The sequence below is a fragment of the Centropristis striata genome, chromosome 9 (genome assembly GCF_030273125.1).
Source record: "Centropristis striata isolate RG_2023a ecotype Rhode Island chromosome 9, C.striata_1.0, whole genome shotgun sequence".
In the NCBI taxonomy this organism is placed as follows: domain Eukaryota; kingdom Metazoa; phylum Chordata; class Actinopteri; order Perciformes; family Serranidae; genus Centropristis; species Centropristis striata.
In genome coordinates this window covers 17,687,458-17,703,186 of record NC_081525.1, presented here as the reverse complement: position 1 = coordinate 17,703,186, position 15,729 = coordinate 17,687,458, and the positions used below count along the sequence as shown (strand labels likewise).

The 15,729-nt window shown below is 37.8% G+C and overlaps 2 protein-coding genes across 2 annotated transcripts in view; one reads left to right on the top strand and one right to left on the bottom strand.

The window, feature by feature from the left end:
• Nucleotides 1-2,352: 2,352 nt before the first annotated feature.
• rp2 (RP2 activator of ARL3 GTPase) lies at nt 2,353-8,970 on the bottom strand. Its single transcript, XM_059341622.1, has 5 exons — nt 8,674-8,970; nt 6,137-6,805; nt 5,166-5,280; nt 3,338-3,423; nt 2,353-3,245 (listed from the first exon to the last, which is right to left on the bottom strand). The coding sequence occupies exons 1-5, from the start codon at nt 8,836-8,838 to the stop codon at nt 3,162-3,164; spliced, it is 1,119 nt and encodes a 372-aa protein (XP_059197605.1). The 5' UTR covers nt 8,839-8,970; the 3' UTR covers nt 2,353-3,161.
• A 2,115-nt stretch (nt 8,971-11,085) lies between these two features.
• slc9a7 (solute carrier family 9 member 7) overlaps nt 11,086-15,729 on the top strand; it is a 41,187-nt gene continuing 36,543 nt past the window's right edge. Inside the window, exon 1 of the mRNA XM_059340616.1 lies at nt 11,086-11,757. Within this exon, the coding sequence (XP_059196599.1) occupies nt 11,472-11,757 (286 nt within the window). The 5' untranslated portion in view covers nt 11,086-11,471. The remainder of the gene's footprint in view (nt 11,758-15,729) is intronic.

Sequence of the window (15,729 nt, the reverse complement as noted above, 5' to 3'; positions counted from 1 at the left end):
AAGCTTTTATCGCACAATTAAACTATTATACAATGTACACATTCTGGGTTCCTTTGTGCACAATGAGATATTGTTTAAACAAAAAATAGATAAGAATTGTTCTGTCGTTCATTGTTAAAAATTTATCATTTTATTATTTATTTGACACAGGGGCCACAGCAGGGTTCTTGTGTAGAACCGCCACTGATGAGCACAATAAAGTCCTCAACGGTGTTTAACGGGCTTGTAGCACCCTATAATGTCATCATTTCTTGATAATGTAATAACGCCTGAAAATGTAATAAAATTTGCACTTAACTTGAACGAAAATGTAATAAAACCCATTTAAATAATAACTTCACCAATAATGTAATAAAATATCCTGACTGATACTGTAGTTGGATGGTGTAGTTGCATGTCCCTGCGTATCTGCACATGTTCATAGGCCCGTCACAATAACACATAGGATGATATATTTTCCCAGAAACTATCCGATAAACGATAGTATTGTTGTATCGATGTTGTTTTAGTTTTATAACGAAATTAGAGCATAATAAGTACATCCTTTTCCACAGCAATGACTTTTTAAATCTTGAGAATATGAAACATTGGAATTGAAATGTGGAAAACAAATATTAAAATATCCTAGATAAATAAAACATGAATAAATCAACTACAACTAAAAACAAATAAAATAGACTTTCAGGCTCTGTTAACAAAAAATGCACACAAACATTATGTATTATATTATGTTATTATTAAAATAACATATTAACAGCTGGAATGGCTGCTTGGGAAATATAGTTTTTTTTCGGCCTGTCAAACATTTGCAGCATTACTTTAAACACAACACAAAAAGCACAAAAAGTCACGCATGTAAATGACAATATATTGAGACCCAAAAATACCTATCGTGGCCACTTTTCTAAATGGAACAATAAGTTGATACAGTAATTATCGTGACAGGCCTATCAATAATGCAGTAACTTCACAAGTAATAAGGTATTGTCAAACTTAATTTGACCATTATCGGTAAAAATGTTATTACAATATTTCAGGCGTTATTACATTATCAGGAAATTATTACATTATAGGGTGCTACAAGGCTGATATTAAAAAAACACTCAGTCACCAGTTTGCTTTCAAGGTATTCTACAGCTTTTAATGTGGCTCTGATGTTTTTTTTTTTAAAGACAGGGTGTCATTTGTTTTAAGAGTAGCAATAACAAATTACAGGCAAATGTGCATTCATAACTGCTCTACAAAAACTGTATGCTCAAGTACAAAAGATTTACAAATATCAAAGTGCATCACAAGAAGTACCCTAGGTATAATTCCTTAAAAGGCAACTGTACAAAACAGTATGATATATCAGGTTAAATTGAACTAAAACTGTAATTTGTTGCTAATAAATGATTAATGTATGGGCCCCAACAAAGACTCAAAGTCACTCTGGAAGCCATTGACTGGAACAAGCAATAGCTTATGGAAATGCTGTTTAAAGGAACAGTTTATCCTAAAAACAAGCAATGCCTAATTTTCCTATTACCTGTAGTGCTATTTATCAGTCTAGATTGTTTTGGTGCGAGTGCCCAAGTGTTGGAGATATTGGCCATAGAGATGTCTGCCGTCTCTCAAATATAATGGGATTAGATCGCACTTTGCTTGATCTGCTCAAAGCGCCAAGAAAATACATTTGAAAATATCAACAGCAATGTCCACATTGCCAATCCATAATCCCCAGACCTTGCTGTGAGTAGTTTTTGAGTGTGAGTATATTTTTTGGTTTTGGTTTTGGTTCGAGGGTGAACTGTACCTTTAAGTAGGTGGCTGTAAGGTAAATGGCTGGAGGGAAAGTACTAACCGTCCACAGGGGAAGACCGCACATTGTTCATCAAGTCTACCATAAAAATCTATGATTCACCCTGCTTCAGAAAAATGCTAGTAGGAGTGTTTTTCCATTCGAAACATTAAACCAGTCTCTTTAATGTGTCCGTGCTTCTATAATAACAACTTCGGGAGTGATTCACAACCTTGGTGAGTGATAGTCAGAACTTTTTTTTCAGTTTCTGTGCAGTCAGACATGAGGGGGGTTACTATTTACAGCTTGTTCAAAATGTAAAATTGCTCATAAAGAAAAGAGCTCTTTACAAAAAACGACAGGTTGATCAGGTTACAAAGCGGAAACAGAATATTTCCCTTCACTGTGTTGCCACCTAAAAACCAAATTGTTTTGCTGATGACTAGCTCAGGGAGACAGATAACCACATGTTCTGGTTATAGACTGTTCTTTCCTATATTGGCTCAATTCCACCCAGTATCACTGTAACACACTGCTTTTTTCAGTACAAGAGTAAAAACTTTACAACAAAATGAAGTCACACGTAATGAAACTTTTACTATAAATGATGATAAAGAACATTAATTTGTGTCCATACAAAAACATTCAGTAGAGTATAAAACAAACATAAAAAAATAAAAATGATCACATGAGTTGCCTACATCAAAAACCCAGCAAGTTTACAAGTGTTTACACAGTTTAGTGTAAACGGATCGGTTCATCTACATGAACAGCACAACACAATTCAACTTTGGCCTAAGATATCAGTAAAGATGTAGTTATCGTCTACACAGCATGTCTCAAATATACACATCTTTAAACAAGTCCATTATCTAATCCACATACACAAATAAATCCTTGTAAGAAATAAAAATATGATTAATATATATATAAAATATTTCCCCTCAGGCATTCGTGTGCTCATGTTTTTTCCACTGCGTTTCATACAGTAAAGAAAAACAAAGCTTTAAATTAAAATGACTGACATTTACAGCATAGAGCTACATTCACAATCGATGAAAGCAACAAAAATACTAAATACATTCATAGAATTATAAATATTCACAGCACTCTTAGCAACTGATGGATGTTAAGTGGTTTACAGCTAATGTTTTATATGATAGAGGGGTGAATTTTAGTCTGTATACTCATGGTTCATAAACGGTTTTATCCAAGGCTTTATCAAACCCAATCCGTAATATTTTTCATTGCGGTCTAATTTCTAAGGACAGAAACAGGCAAATAATCAAACGCTGCTCATACTCAACCCAAGTTGGACGGCGGCAGGGTGAATTAGAAGATAAGATTCATAGACAAGCAGTTTGTTTCGATACTTAATCCTTCACAAGCCCATCTGCATGTCAGCGAAGTTGAAGAAGTTGTCCACATCTCGAGATGACGTATTTTTGTTGTCAGAGACGAAAACCTGCGGGGAAAAAAGGCAAAGGTTTGATTATTTTTTTTATGAAAGGAAGCTGATTTATGAAACTTGAAAAGACACAACTACAGTACAATTACCTTGGTCCCACTGAACACTTCATTAGCGATGTTCTTGCAGGCTTCCACAACTCCGTCACCGCTCAACTCCAGGGCAATAACAGGACCTTTAGCAGCAACATATGAAAGTCACACACAGCACAACAACAGTCCTGAATCCTATTCAGGGTTCATACAGCGTTTTCAGTCTAAAATCCAAGCACTTTAAGGTACCTAAACTGAAGCCTTCACCATTACATCTTAATTGTTTCTATAAATGCAACTACAAAACATAATGTTTGCAGAATTCCTTTATATCCACAGCAGTTAATGTATATTGGCCTTTTTTTGTATTTGACCAGCTGTTTATATTAAGTTTGATACAAACACTGAATTTGGAAAAACTGCTTTCAGTTTTTCTGCTGCATGGAACATCTTACAACATTCACTCAAACTCAACACAATTATAACTATGGGCCAGTTTAAACTATGATAACCAATAACTCTGCCTTTCTCTGTTTTTAATGTGTTCTACCGTTTTGTCTGTGTTGTTTGTTCTTCATTATTTTCTATCTGTACTCTTGACATCATAATAAATGAGGGGTTGCCCTCAATGATTCCTTGAGAAATAAATAAAGGACAAATGAAAATGATTGTATGTTGTTTGTCCCTGTATTAAATGAGAGAGCTGCAGGTGGCAGCCATAAAACAAGCTACAATGTGTGTCCACTAAAAGCGCTTGTTATTGCCATTGACAGGCTCAGATTGTGTACCCAAGTGTCTTAATTTCAAAAATTGTTATCAGTTTTAACTTAAACATGGGAAAAAAAGTCCAGGCTAAAAAATACCCAAATTCTCCTTTAATGCTTTCAAATTTCCTAAGTATGTTAATATGGTGATTGGTTTGTTTGGGATTTTTGGTTTACATGGGTGATGGTGGAGATGAAACACAAGATGTTGTTGAAAATAAAGCTGTCAAGGCGTATGTTCAAATTCAAGCATTACCTTGCAAATGTAAAAAAGCATTTTCCAGAAGCATTGATCCAACAAATTTCCACTAATCACAATCGAATGTGAATGTTGATTCAGTTGATTCTGCAATGTGTATCACAATGAAGCAGGAAAACTGCCAGCGATGTTGTCATCATCAAAGTCATGTGAGCATGTTGGCCAAGTCTTTTTTAGCTTCTGGAAAATGTGGTCTGTGGTCTGAGAGTGAATAAAGTTGCTTCTAAGTAGTGAAAGAGGAAGCTCAAAGAAACAGAGCAGATTTTGCTATAGCCTACTTAAGAAAATATTCATTAGCATTATTTGTGGATAATTGGGGATTACAAACAGACTCTCTTTACTAGTTTTGGAATTTTAAGACACACAGTGCTTGTTTTATTCCGCTCTCGTGTAGTAAAACAAAACATGATACTCTAATCTAATGCAAATATACGTTTCAGTGATTCTGCACATTTCCCAAAGTCGAATTCAAGAACTTTTTCAGTATTTTCAAGGTGTATTTTCAAGCTTTTCTGGCATCTAACATGTTTAAATTACATAATTAAACAGTATACTGATTATTTCATTGAATACTAAATGTTTCCTGACAGCCTTCTACAGAAAGGTGATGTTTGGAGGTAGACTTTGCATCCTATAACACCTACAAGCAGTTTCAAGCACTTTATCCAGCTCTTTTTAAATCTTAAAGTGCTTTTAAGGATTTCCAGCACGTGTAGGAACCCTGAAGTACAAACAAGCTATAGCTGTACGCTCATGAAACTACTTTATCAGATAAGATCTACCATACCCTGCTGAGTTCCTGAGCAGCTGCAGATATTTTTGAATAACAAAACAAAAAGATCACACAAAAAAAGAAAGTTACCTTTGGTGATCCACTCCACGAGATCCTCTGCACTGTTCTGAAAAACTCTCTTCACATCTTCAGGCCGCATTGAGACTTCCTTCGTCTGGATCAGCACAAAACCTTTAGCAATCGCCTGCAAAAATTAGATTAAAAAAAACATTGTAGAATAAAAATTCAAAGTTTGCCGTAGACCTGCATGTATATACCTATTCACAGAGGAGATAAACTGGATTGCAACCAGACTACTTCACCGTCCCACATGTGGATCCAGTCTCATGCTTTTGTGATAGAGTAATGCATATTTTGGCAACAACACAAACATCACTGGAATGTATAAGAAGCAGCACAGCCAGCTTAGCATGGTGGCTTAGCATTTTACATGCAGCTTTCTAGTTTCAGTTTAGTTCAAAATCAGCTCAACAACAGAATTAGTTATTATAAGAGAACACTACATGTATGAAAATAATTAAAATAGTTATATGTAACTACTTATTAATGGAATAGGACAGTATATGTGAGAGTGCCTCAGTTGATGAGAAGGCTGCATTTTAAACTCTGTACATATCAGAAGAAATACCAGGTGAATTGATAAGACGAAGATATCATCTCTTAACCTTCTTATTTAATGACCATGATGTAAACTTTAGTGATGATGCAACTTCATTTGGCTGATAAGCAGCTTCGGATTGCACTACTTGTTTTGGATTTGTCCTAAAGCTTGATGTCCTCAATATTTAGCTTTATTTCTTCATTAAACTTCTGTTTCTTTGCATAAAAGGCTGCAGGCTGTGATAGTTAACACTTGTTGGGCTTTTATAGCACAGTTAGAGAGAGCATGGCTGACTGCACCCTAACCTTTATCAGTTTATTATCATTAAGTAAACTCCTAAGTAAAAAATAAAACACTTCCTCCTTTTTTTTCGCACTTCATAACCAATGGTGTGGAGAGAAACCTCCTCACACACTCTGGTTCTTTTCATTCTTCTCACCTCATCAATCAGTTTGCGGGCATTTGCAGTGGTGTAGTCTCCAGCGAAGAAAACAAAGAGGCAGGACTCATCACTGTCCTTACGCCTTCCTCCCTTTGTCAAAGGCACAATGCTGCGTCCGGGGTCAGTGGAGATTCGAACCGACTTGAATTCAGACTCAGGGTCTGGAGTTGGTACATAATCCAGTACAGCTGAAGACTCTGGCAACAAGCTCCAGTTGTTCTCTCCAGACACCGGCGTGAAGTCGTGGATGTTGCTCCAGTTATTGTTGAATATGCTGAGCCCAGCGTCCTTGAAGTGAAAGGCCAGCTCGGGATAAAAGTACTGAAAGCAGCCAAACTTCATCCCTGTAGATGACTCAATGATGGGCTGAGTGGCACAGCACAAGAACACCTCCATCTTTTTACAGTCTCGTGTGCGAAACTGCTGACACGCTACCACACACTTGATGTCTTTACAGTCTCTGAAGAACACACTGCCCTTGATAGGTCCGAGGAAAATGCGGCAGTTGACACAGTCATCGATAGTGATAGTCGCCGAGTGGTCGAACACGTAGATGTTGCAGTTCTCACACTCCTGAATGACAAACTGTTGGCCGTTCAGTTTGTCAGGCAGACGGCCCACCGTGACATCTTTGAGCCCTGTCAGCATGTAGTCTTTGGGATCAACCTGAGCAAAGAGAAAGGTGACTGGATGAGTGTAATCTATATATTTCAGGCACTTTTCAAGCATTTTCACAGTACAATTTTAAGTACTTCCAACCCCTTACACTAATGGTAAATTGCATATTATATACAGTACATGGGGAAGAATGATATATCAGTCGGCTGATATCTACTGCCGATATTGGCCTATTAAAGACATATATGTATCTATGGGTATAGGCCTCTGTGTTGTCCAATATGCACCGATATGACAATTTTTTACAAAACATATGATCCAGTAAACGATGCTTGAGATGATTTGGAAACTGTGTCATCGTCATGCAATTTGTCCAGCAGAACCCTTGAAAAACTTTACGATCAGTCCCCTATCACCTACAGATGGCTGCAAATCATCAACAAACAGGTAATAGGGTGTAAAACTACTTTTTCAAAGATGGCGATGTGGTTCACAATCTAATACATTGTATAAATATTCCTTAAGAAAGGTATTTTTTAAGAAAACAGCCATCTGTGTACCTTTGGATAGCCATATTGGTGCAAAATCTGAGTCCATATAGGAATGGGTATTTTCTTTCTAGCTCAAAAATTCATAATATTAGCTGCCATATGTCTGTGAATCTGTGAATTAATCTGTGAATTTTTCTCCGGTCTCAAAAATCCCATATCAGTAAGGCTGTATACAGCAAATACAGTACACAAATTAGTTTAGTTCTTCATCATATTAAATACGTTTCTAATGTGCTTTAAACAACCAAAATTATCTTTTGTGTCAGCATTCTTCAGAGGGGTGACAAAACAGGATAACACAACATATTAGCTAAACCTCAAGCAGTTTCAAGGAACATGAAAGCGAAAATTATTACCAGCACCCATAGGATCGCTTGTATAGAGAGAGATGTACCAAATAACCTTTTTTGAGCCAAACCTGTATTGGATATATTTCCTCCATCATCCAATAACCATATTGATATTTTTGTAAGTCATTAATAAGTTTCTTAAATATGCTTATCAATTGTGCATGGTATCTACTTATCTTTGTGTTTCACTTACATTACAATTGGGGTTTTTTTCCATGCATGACTGACATTTGATCACTTAACTTATATACTAGTTAAGCTATTTTAAGACAACACAACCGGATACTGCACCAAGTAGTGCATTATGTAGACCAGAGTTAAGGTGCAACATCCCATGAGTCAAATCGGAAGTTGAACCACCGCTTAGTGAACGCCTATAAAGTCTGAACAAGCTAAATTAAGTGTGGTCAGCTGAGGAACAGTGTGTTGTAATCCCATAATGAGATAATGCAGGATACATAGTGTGAGAAAGAGAGCGAGGGCGAGGCTTTGACCCTAAAACATATGTTGAGTGTTGTCAACATATAATCCATTGCATGCATCCTCTGGCTAGTTAAGTAACAGTTAACATATGGAGCTGAATATTTTAAGACTGGGTGCGGTGATATAATGCTGCTGCGCAATGAATCTCAGCACGCAAACAGTGCTCGTTTACCCTCGCAGTTGCAGGAAATCAGGTTAGAAATACAAATATCCACAATAAGGGGACGTGACTGACTGGTACGAAAGGGTCACTGACACCGGTAATCACATCGTAGAGGGCAGCTAAACATTTTTGATACACAAAACCTGGCGATATTTTCATCTATAAAGCAGGTAAATTGTGTACAAAGTAGCTCCTCTTGCAGGCTGTACAGTAGCGTTAGCTACCTGGAAGCGACTTATCTGACAAGTTAAAAGACGTTAAGCGGTCAAGCAAGCTAGGTTTTGTTGGTTAAGACCATAGCCTGTAAAAAATATACTTCCCCTTTTCACCGTTTATGAGTTTATGTTACCACTTTTTCTCAGGTCCCACCTTCTCTCTCTTGTCCCAGCTGTACTGCTTCGGTGCCTCGTCGGTGTTGTTGCCAAGGGGAACAGCGTTGCTTGTCGTCGTAGTTTCTACCGTCGTTGTTGTCGGCGTATGTTCATCTTTTTCGGCGGACTTTCTTTTGGATTTTTTCGAAAAGAAGCACCCCATTTTGGTCTTTCAGTGGGTACCAGGAAAGACCCGTTTTCTAACCGTAATGTTGGCGAGGATAACACGAGAAATGTGAGGCTGGGGCTTACGAGCACTTGAGTTGACAAGAATTTTTTTTAGCTTCCTGATTTCCAGCTTCGTTTCACAACCAATCGGTACCGTGGTAGTCGTTACAACAGCCAATCACAGGCCTGGATTGGGTGACGGGACCACGTAGATGAGGTGTGCACTCATGAGGCGTTTAGGTACAGTTGGTTCTTAGGGAGTTACTTCAAACATTTGTGTATGCGTTGAATAAAAAGCACTGACGTACAATATATTCTTTTCAAGTTAAACTATCCTGTTATGTTGCTGGTCAAATTGACCCATTTAAAAGTTTGAAAATCTAAAAAAAAAAAAAAATGAAACTTCTTCTGCTTGGCTTAATAATTGTAATAAACATATAAAATGAAAATGGCAACTGACAAATGATGGCAAATGACAACTGACCCACGAACATTATTGCTGTTCCTGAGAAACGAACATAACAGGAGGGTTAATTTAATATGCTGAATATTATTAAATGACTACTCCTATGTATTTTTTTCTGTGACAAAATACATTTACAAGCCACATACCATAAAGTACTCTCAAATTAGATTGACTCTGCCACTTGCATAAATGAAAATTTAAAATGTTACAATTTACTGGACTACCATGAACGCACCGTCATCTCCACATTGGACACACCTCTCTGGGTGTTGTCTTTGCCAAGAGAAGCTGCTTATAAAACCCACAAACTTGCCAGCTTCAGTAAAATATCTAAAATAAAATAATATTATCTTTGCATGGAATAAATTGACTGGTGGGAGTATCGAACCAAAGCATGCAACATAATGCAAATGTATGTTTTTCACACATGACCCAGGTTTGTCGAGTATATTTGGGGTTATTGGGGTGTGAGCTATCGCTAAAAAAGAACACAATCACAAGTGCAACAAACCACAAAGAACATGTAACCACGTCCAACCAGACATCAGATTAGCCTGCAATTTAAGCCACTAGGCCACTCTAATAATAGGTAATCCCCCATCATGCCTCTCGCTGTGGGAGATGTTCTGAAGCCTGGCCTTTCTGTACATCCCCTTTCACTTTGTCTAACACGGTGTAATCCCATGACCATTAGGTGACTGATGTATTGTTGAATTACAAAATACTAAACTTGTGCTACTTAATGTGTGGTGTGGGTGGTGTATGGTTAAGGTTCTGTTGAAAGCGCATTTGATTATTACATTTCATACAGTGTACATAACAGGAAAAAAACCTCACAAAACAAGAAATCAGAGTCAAGTTGCTTAAAGTCTGGTGAACATTTCACCAAACTTCCTTCAGCCTTAACAACAGCTGGTTCTATCAGTCACACTGATGACAGATCCTGTGACAATACAGCATGGGGTGCATGTGGTGAGTGACTATTTATTTGAAGAGATTCATCCACTGTGATAATAACATAAGACAAGATAGAACTTCAATAGTACCAAAGGAAATTATTGTGTCAGCAATTGCTTAATAATTACGATAACATACATATAGCCTGAACTTACGGTCAGTGGGAGGTTGGAGGGTGATTCAGCATACATGAAAAAAAAAGATTCACACTGGAAATTTTTCTGTACTTTGAATGCAAATAAGATACCAGAATGCATAAAATGCATCAATATGGAGCATGTTTATTTAGAAAAAAGGTGCCAAGGTAGGATCCCCCGACCACCTTATAGAGGTCTGGGCTGAGCCCCCGAATGTCTTCAAATCCTAGAAACGCCCCTGCAAACACCTGAAAAAATAAAAAATAAAAAATATATATTATATAGGTAAATACATGTAAAGAGTAATGCTAACACCTATGCCTAATAGCATAAACATAAAGTGAGACACATTTAGTGGATTAGTAAACTAATATAGAAAAGTATAAAAATAAAAGTAAGATGGCTTAAAAATGGCAGTGGAGTGGAGCAATCCATTTAATCCTTGTGAAACCAGCAATCCTTTAGTTACGGCACATTATAGCACATGATTGACTGCATTAACCTGTTAGGGGGCAGGGAGCTGTTGTGGGCCCGGGGTTTGATCCACTGATAATATAGAAATATTCATTCACTGACTCTAAAAAATATTGCTTTATTTCTGTGTTGTGCCACCCTCCAGCTGTGTCCGCCTGGTATCATCCCACCCCACTACTATAACTACCAAGGCCACATTTTTTGCATCGACACTTTTCTTGTAGAAGGTCGGACTTTTTACGTCCACGTCCCATGTGGATTTCCTGTTTTAAAGCGGACCAAGCACTAAAATGCAAATTCATCAAAATCTCACTACAATGACTCAGTAGCTTGAGACCGGCCTACTTGGAGGCAGCCTGAGCGACAGTAGTGTGATTCGGTCTCCTCCACAAGGGCAGCGCAGTCTCACTGTGGAGCTCGTGTTTTTCCTCCACACCGCGCAGTGTACCTTTAAAAGGTTGAACTCGACAGTCTACGGTTCTGCGAACACTGGACTGTTTCCCCACTCGGCTCAGCTGTGTGTACCTTCCAGCAGTGACATGGCATAGAGGCGGTGTGTTGTCAGCAACAGCAGCAGCATCATCATCCTGCACCATGGACGCTCTCCTGCTCCGACAGCCGAAGCGGAGCGGAGCCTTCGCGGCGCTGGACACCATGATGCCCGTGTGGATGGTATTAAGCGCGGTGTCGGGACTGAAGGCGGAGGAAGGAGCAATGGAAGAACTTACCACCGAGAAGGAGGCTGAGGAAAGTCACCGACAGGACAGCGTTAATTTGCTGACATTCATTTTACTGCTGACCTTAACCATTCTCACCATATGGCTCTTCAAGCACAGACGGGTCCGTTTCCTTCACGAAACCGGACTGGCAATGATTTACGGTGAGGTTATATGTTGCAAACACGTACACGCACACGCAGCTCTCCTTCACGAACCACCACCACCTTCCCGCAGGCTTTGCATGATTCAGTCTCCCTGGTGGTTTCAGTGGCTGCACGGAGGCGAAGAAGAGCTAAAGCTGAAGATGATTTAAGTCTGAAGACATGCGCCGACCGACGCGCCTCTGCATTTCCACCAGCTCACAGTGCTACTAATTGACAGGGCCAGTGCTAATTTCTAGAAGGTGCTGTCGGCTGCTCAGTCTCGTCTACCCTCTACTGCATGTGCAGCTTTATCCCTGACAGTACCCTGACATATCTCAAGGCACAATATCTGTGGGGTAATAAATTACATTACAGAAACCTTAATGTATACGATAATACCATTATAATCTATCTTATGCAGCTCTTGTTGTAGAGTATTCTCCTGAAATGCATTATAAAACCACTATGTTAACATCTAAAATATTTAGTAATGCATTTTTTCAAGCTTCCAAAGTACTTAAAGTGACAACGAGGAAAATATGAGACTTATGACAGAAAAATATATGTAATGCATGTTCTGCATATACTGTATGAACTCATCCAAATTGTTCAAAGTACACTCAGTACAAGACCATTGAACCAACTATTGGGGAGATTTCCTTTGTCTTGGCTTGTAAAAAGGGTACAAAATCAGAAAATTAGGTAACAAAAGCAGAAATCATCATCACTAAAGGCTGTCATCAGCTGCATGTATTTCTGTGTCAGTGACTTTATGTTTATTCCTATGAGTGCTGTATATTCACTGAATAGACTGAAATGCTATATACATACAAACTGCAAATGCTTTGTTGTAAAAATCAACAGCTCAGTGTACTTCCAAGGCAGTAGAAGGGAGATACAACCAAAATATAAGCCTGTCTTTCATCATCTGACTATATGATCCAATAGCATGACAAGAGTTTGTGACCACTGCCACAGTGAGTGCCCAATAATGTTGCAAAACCACATCTGTATTTAGATTTTCCTCATATTTTTTAAGACTGATCCTAGTCCGGCCCTGCTACAAATGCTATTTATTAACCAGAGATGTCACATGATGAGCATAGACTTTGATTTGTTTTTGGCGGTTTAAAAAGGGAACTCTTCAGCGTTTTCTATTGAAGCTTCTTTTGTAATTTCAGTTTGCAGCGTCACAAATGTGGACCATGTCCTGGCAGTAAGTCACAATCAGAGACTCAGAGACAGTAATATTGCAGCAATGATTTACTATTTACAGAGGAGGGAACGTCAATCTACTGCACTCATTGTGCAGTGCTTATATGCACATGAATTATGTGTAATATGCATGAATTAGCATGTAGGATTAGTATATTAAGCTTAAATGACTATCTCTGTCAAGTTGCTTAATCCCCCGTGCTGTTATAAATGTTATTTTGTGAGCTCAGCTTGATATGATCAGTGGTAGAGGAAGTACTCAGATCTTCTATTTAACCCTGCCTGGATGACTTTTTTCTTTTTGAGACTTTCATGGGCTCACTTTTAAAGTGGAGATAGTGATATCATGAGAATCTAGAAGATCTAAGGTATCCAGCGGCAGTATCTTGTTGTGAAGGACGCAAAAATAACGTTTCAAAGTTGGGGTTAAAATTTAGCAAGGGACAAACAGAAATGGCTGCTTTCCCTTCACCTCTGACCTCAGGATATATGAATGAAAATGGACAAAAGTGGATGAAAGTGTTCCCTTTACAGACATGCCCACTTAATGCTTATAACATTTACAGTTTGGGGCAAAACACAGAGGTTTACTCATGCATTGTATATTTATTTTTTTTAAAGGCACCTATTGTATGTAAATATTTCTGCATACTGGGGCCCCTAAACAGTCTTACAATCACACTAATTGAGTATGACTGGAAAACTGAGACTCTTGTTGATTCATTGAGCCCAATTGTCTTCATGTGTGATGATGTTAGTCCCCATAGCAGCTATACATTTCATTGTAGCGAGACCATCTTCTGAAACTTGAGCTCACTGTATAAAATGACCTGTTGTGACCTCTAGGATAATCACAGCCTCATGAAACTTTAACACCACAAACTAGAGACCCAAAGCATTCAGAGGATGGATGGCTGTCTTAGGTTTTTTTTGTTGTTGTTTTTTTTACAATAAGGGGTTTTCAGAACAGTAAAAAAATGCAATTCTTACAGAAATCTCCAAAATGTCAAAAGTATTTGATACCAAATCACAGCCCAAATTTCTCTATGGTGTTCTAGGTCTGTGTCATAATAATAATAATCATGATGATGATGATGATTATTATTATAACCTTTATTTAACCAGGAAAATCCGATTGAAATTAATATCCTCTTTTTCAAGGGAGACCTGGCCAAGATAGGCAGCAGCTAACACAAAACAGTTACAAAACTACACAGTTAAAACACAAACCAAGGACAAACAAAAAAGCAAAAATGATTACATTTACAAACAGATTATGAAAAACACATAAATGTTACAGAGTCCTCCTCAAGTACTCTGAGTTTAGATTTAAAAGCGATCAATGATATTAACTCTCTTAGTTTCCAGTCATTCTGTAACTGTAACTAATTCCATGCAAAAAAAAATAAAATAAGTAATGTGGTATGTTTGAGGGATTTTTGACCATTATTATCAACTCTTGAGTGGTCGAAAATTGTCAAATTTAGCACCAAATCTGTGTGACAAATGGTATCAACCTATAAATTGCTGCAACAACTAATGAGACATAATTGAGCATGGAATTAGTTCCTACCCCTTATACACCTTTCCAATTTTAATTAATACAATTGTTCACCTGCTACCTCCCCCTAAAGACCCCCTGTCCTCTACCCCCAAACAAAATATTTTCAGTGAAACGCTTATATGTAGAACATAACATTCATTTCTGTTGCTTTGCATGTGATGAAAACCGTTTTAAGCATTTGTTAGAAAAGTAATCAAAAAGTAAACAATTTTACATAACTTTTATGAATTAGTTAAATAGTTTAACCACTTATAACATTTTTAACAGTGTAACTAGTAATCAATACATTTAAAAAGTAACCTTCCTAACACTGGTACTTGGTTCCTTTCCACCAGTGATAATGAAGTTAAAACCTACATTGTGTTTGAGGACAGTGTTTGTATTTGTTGGACTATTACCAGTATAAAAGTGCTGCCAAGTCGAAACCTTGTCCCAATATTGATTTGCTGTATAAAGAGCAGACTCTACAAAAAAACATTGCTTTTTGAGTCTATATATTCACTTGGTATTTTGGCATGTAAATCAAGACGAATCAGAGGTGCAGAAAACGTCAATATACGTTTTTGTTGTCAGTTTAAAGTAAGAACATAGAATATCACAAGACTGAAATCTTATCAAAGGTAAATTTCCATTTTTTTGTACTTCCTAGTTAATAACAAACAACCTCATACTAGCTGGAAAGTACCTAAAATTTGTAACCCTAACTAATTTAGGAGTATTTATGATGAGATATTTAGACGACAGACGGCTTTATCGTCAAGAATGAGTCAAAGTCAACCCTATTTCTGTTACGAAACTGCCACTATTTAGTTTGTGTGTGGTTAACCCTCTGGTAGAGGGAGTGCAGGAAGCTTTGCTTTGCTGTGTCTCCTGCAGATAACTGCTGTCTGATCAGAGGATTTATGTTCTCTAACGGCCTGCCTCATTCTTTTCTTCTTGGCTTTAGCTCTCCCCACCAGCTTCTGCTTAACATCTCCCCATTTTTCTTCCTCTGCTCTGCTGCTCTCTGTGTGTCACCGCCTGATCCTGGGGGCTTGTAATGCAGAAGCACCTGGAGAATTGTCTAATGTTGAGTAATTGACCGTTTGAGATTGACTTTGGTGGCATTTATATGGGGATATTTGTCCCACATTCATTAGCATTGGTTTCAATTAGGGATGGGTATAATTAATCAATGATGGATTAATGTTCGTTAAGAATTTGGTAGATCA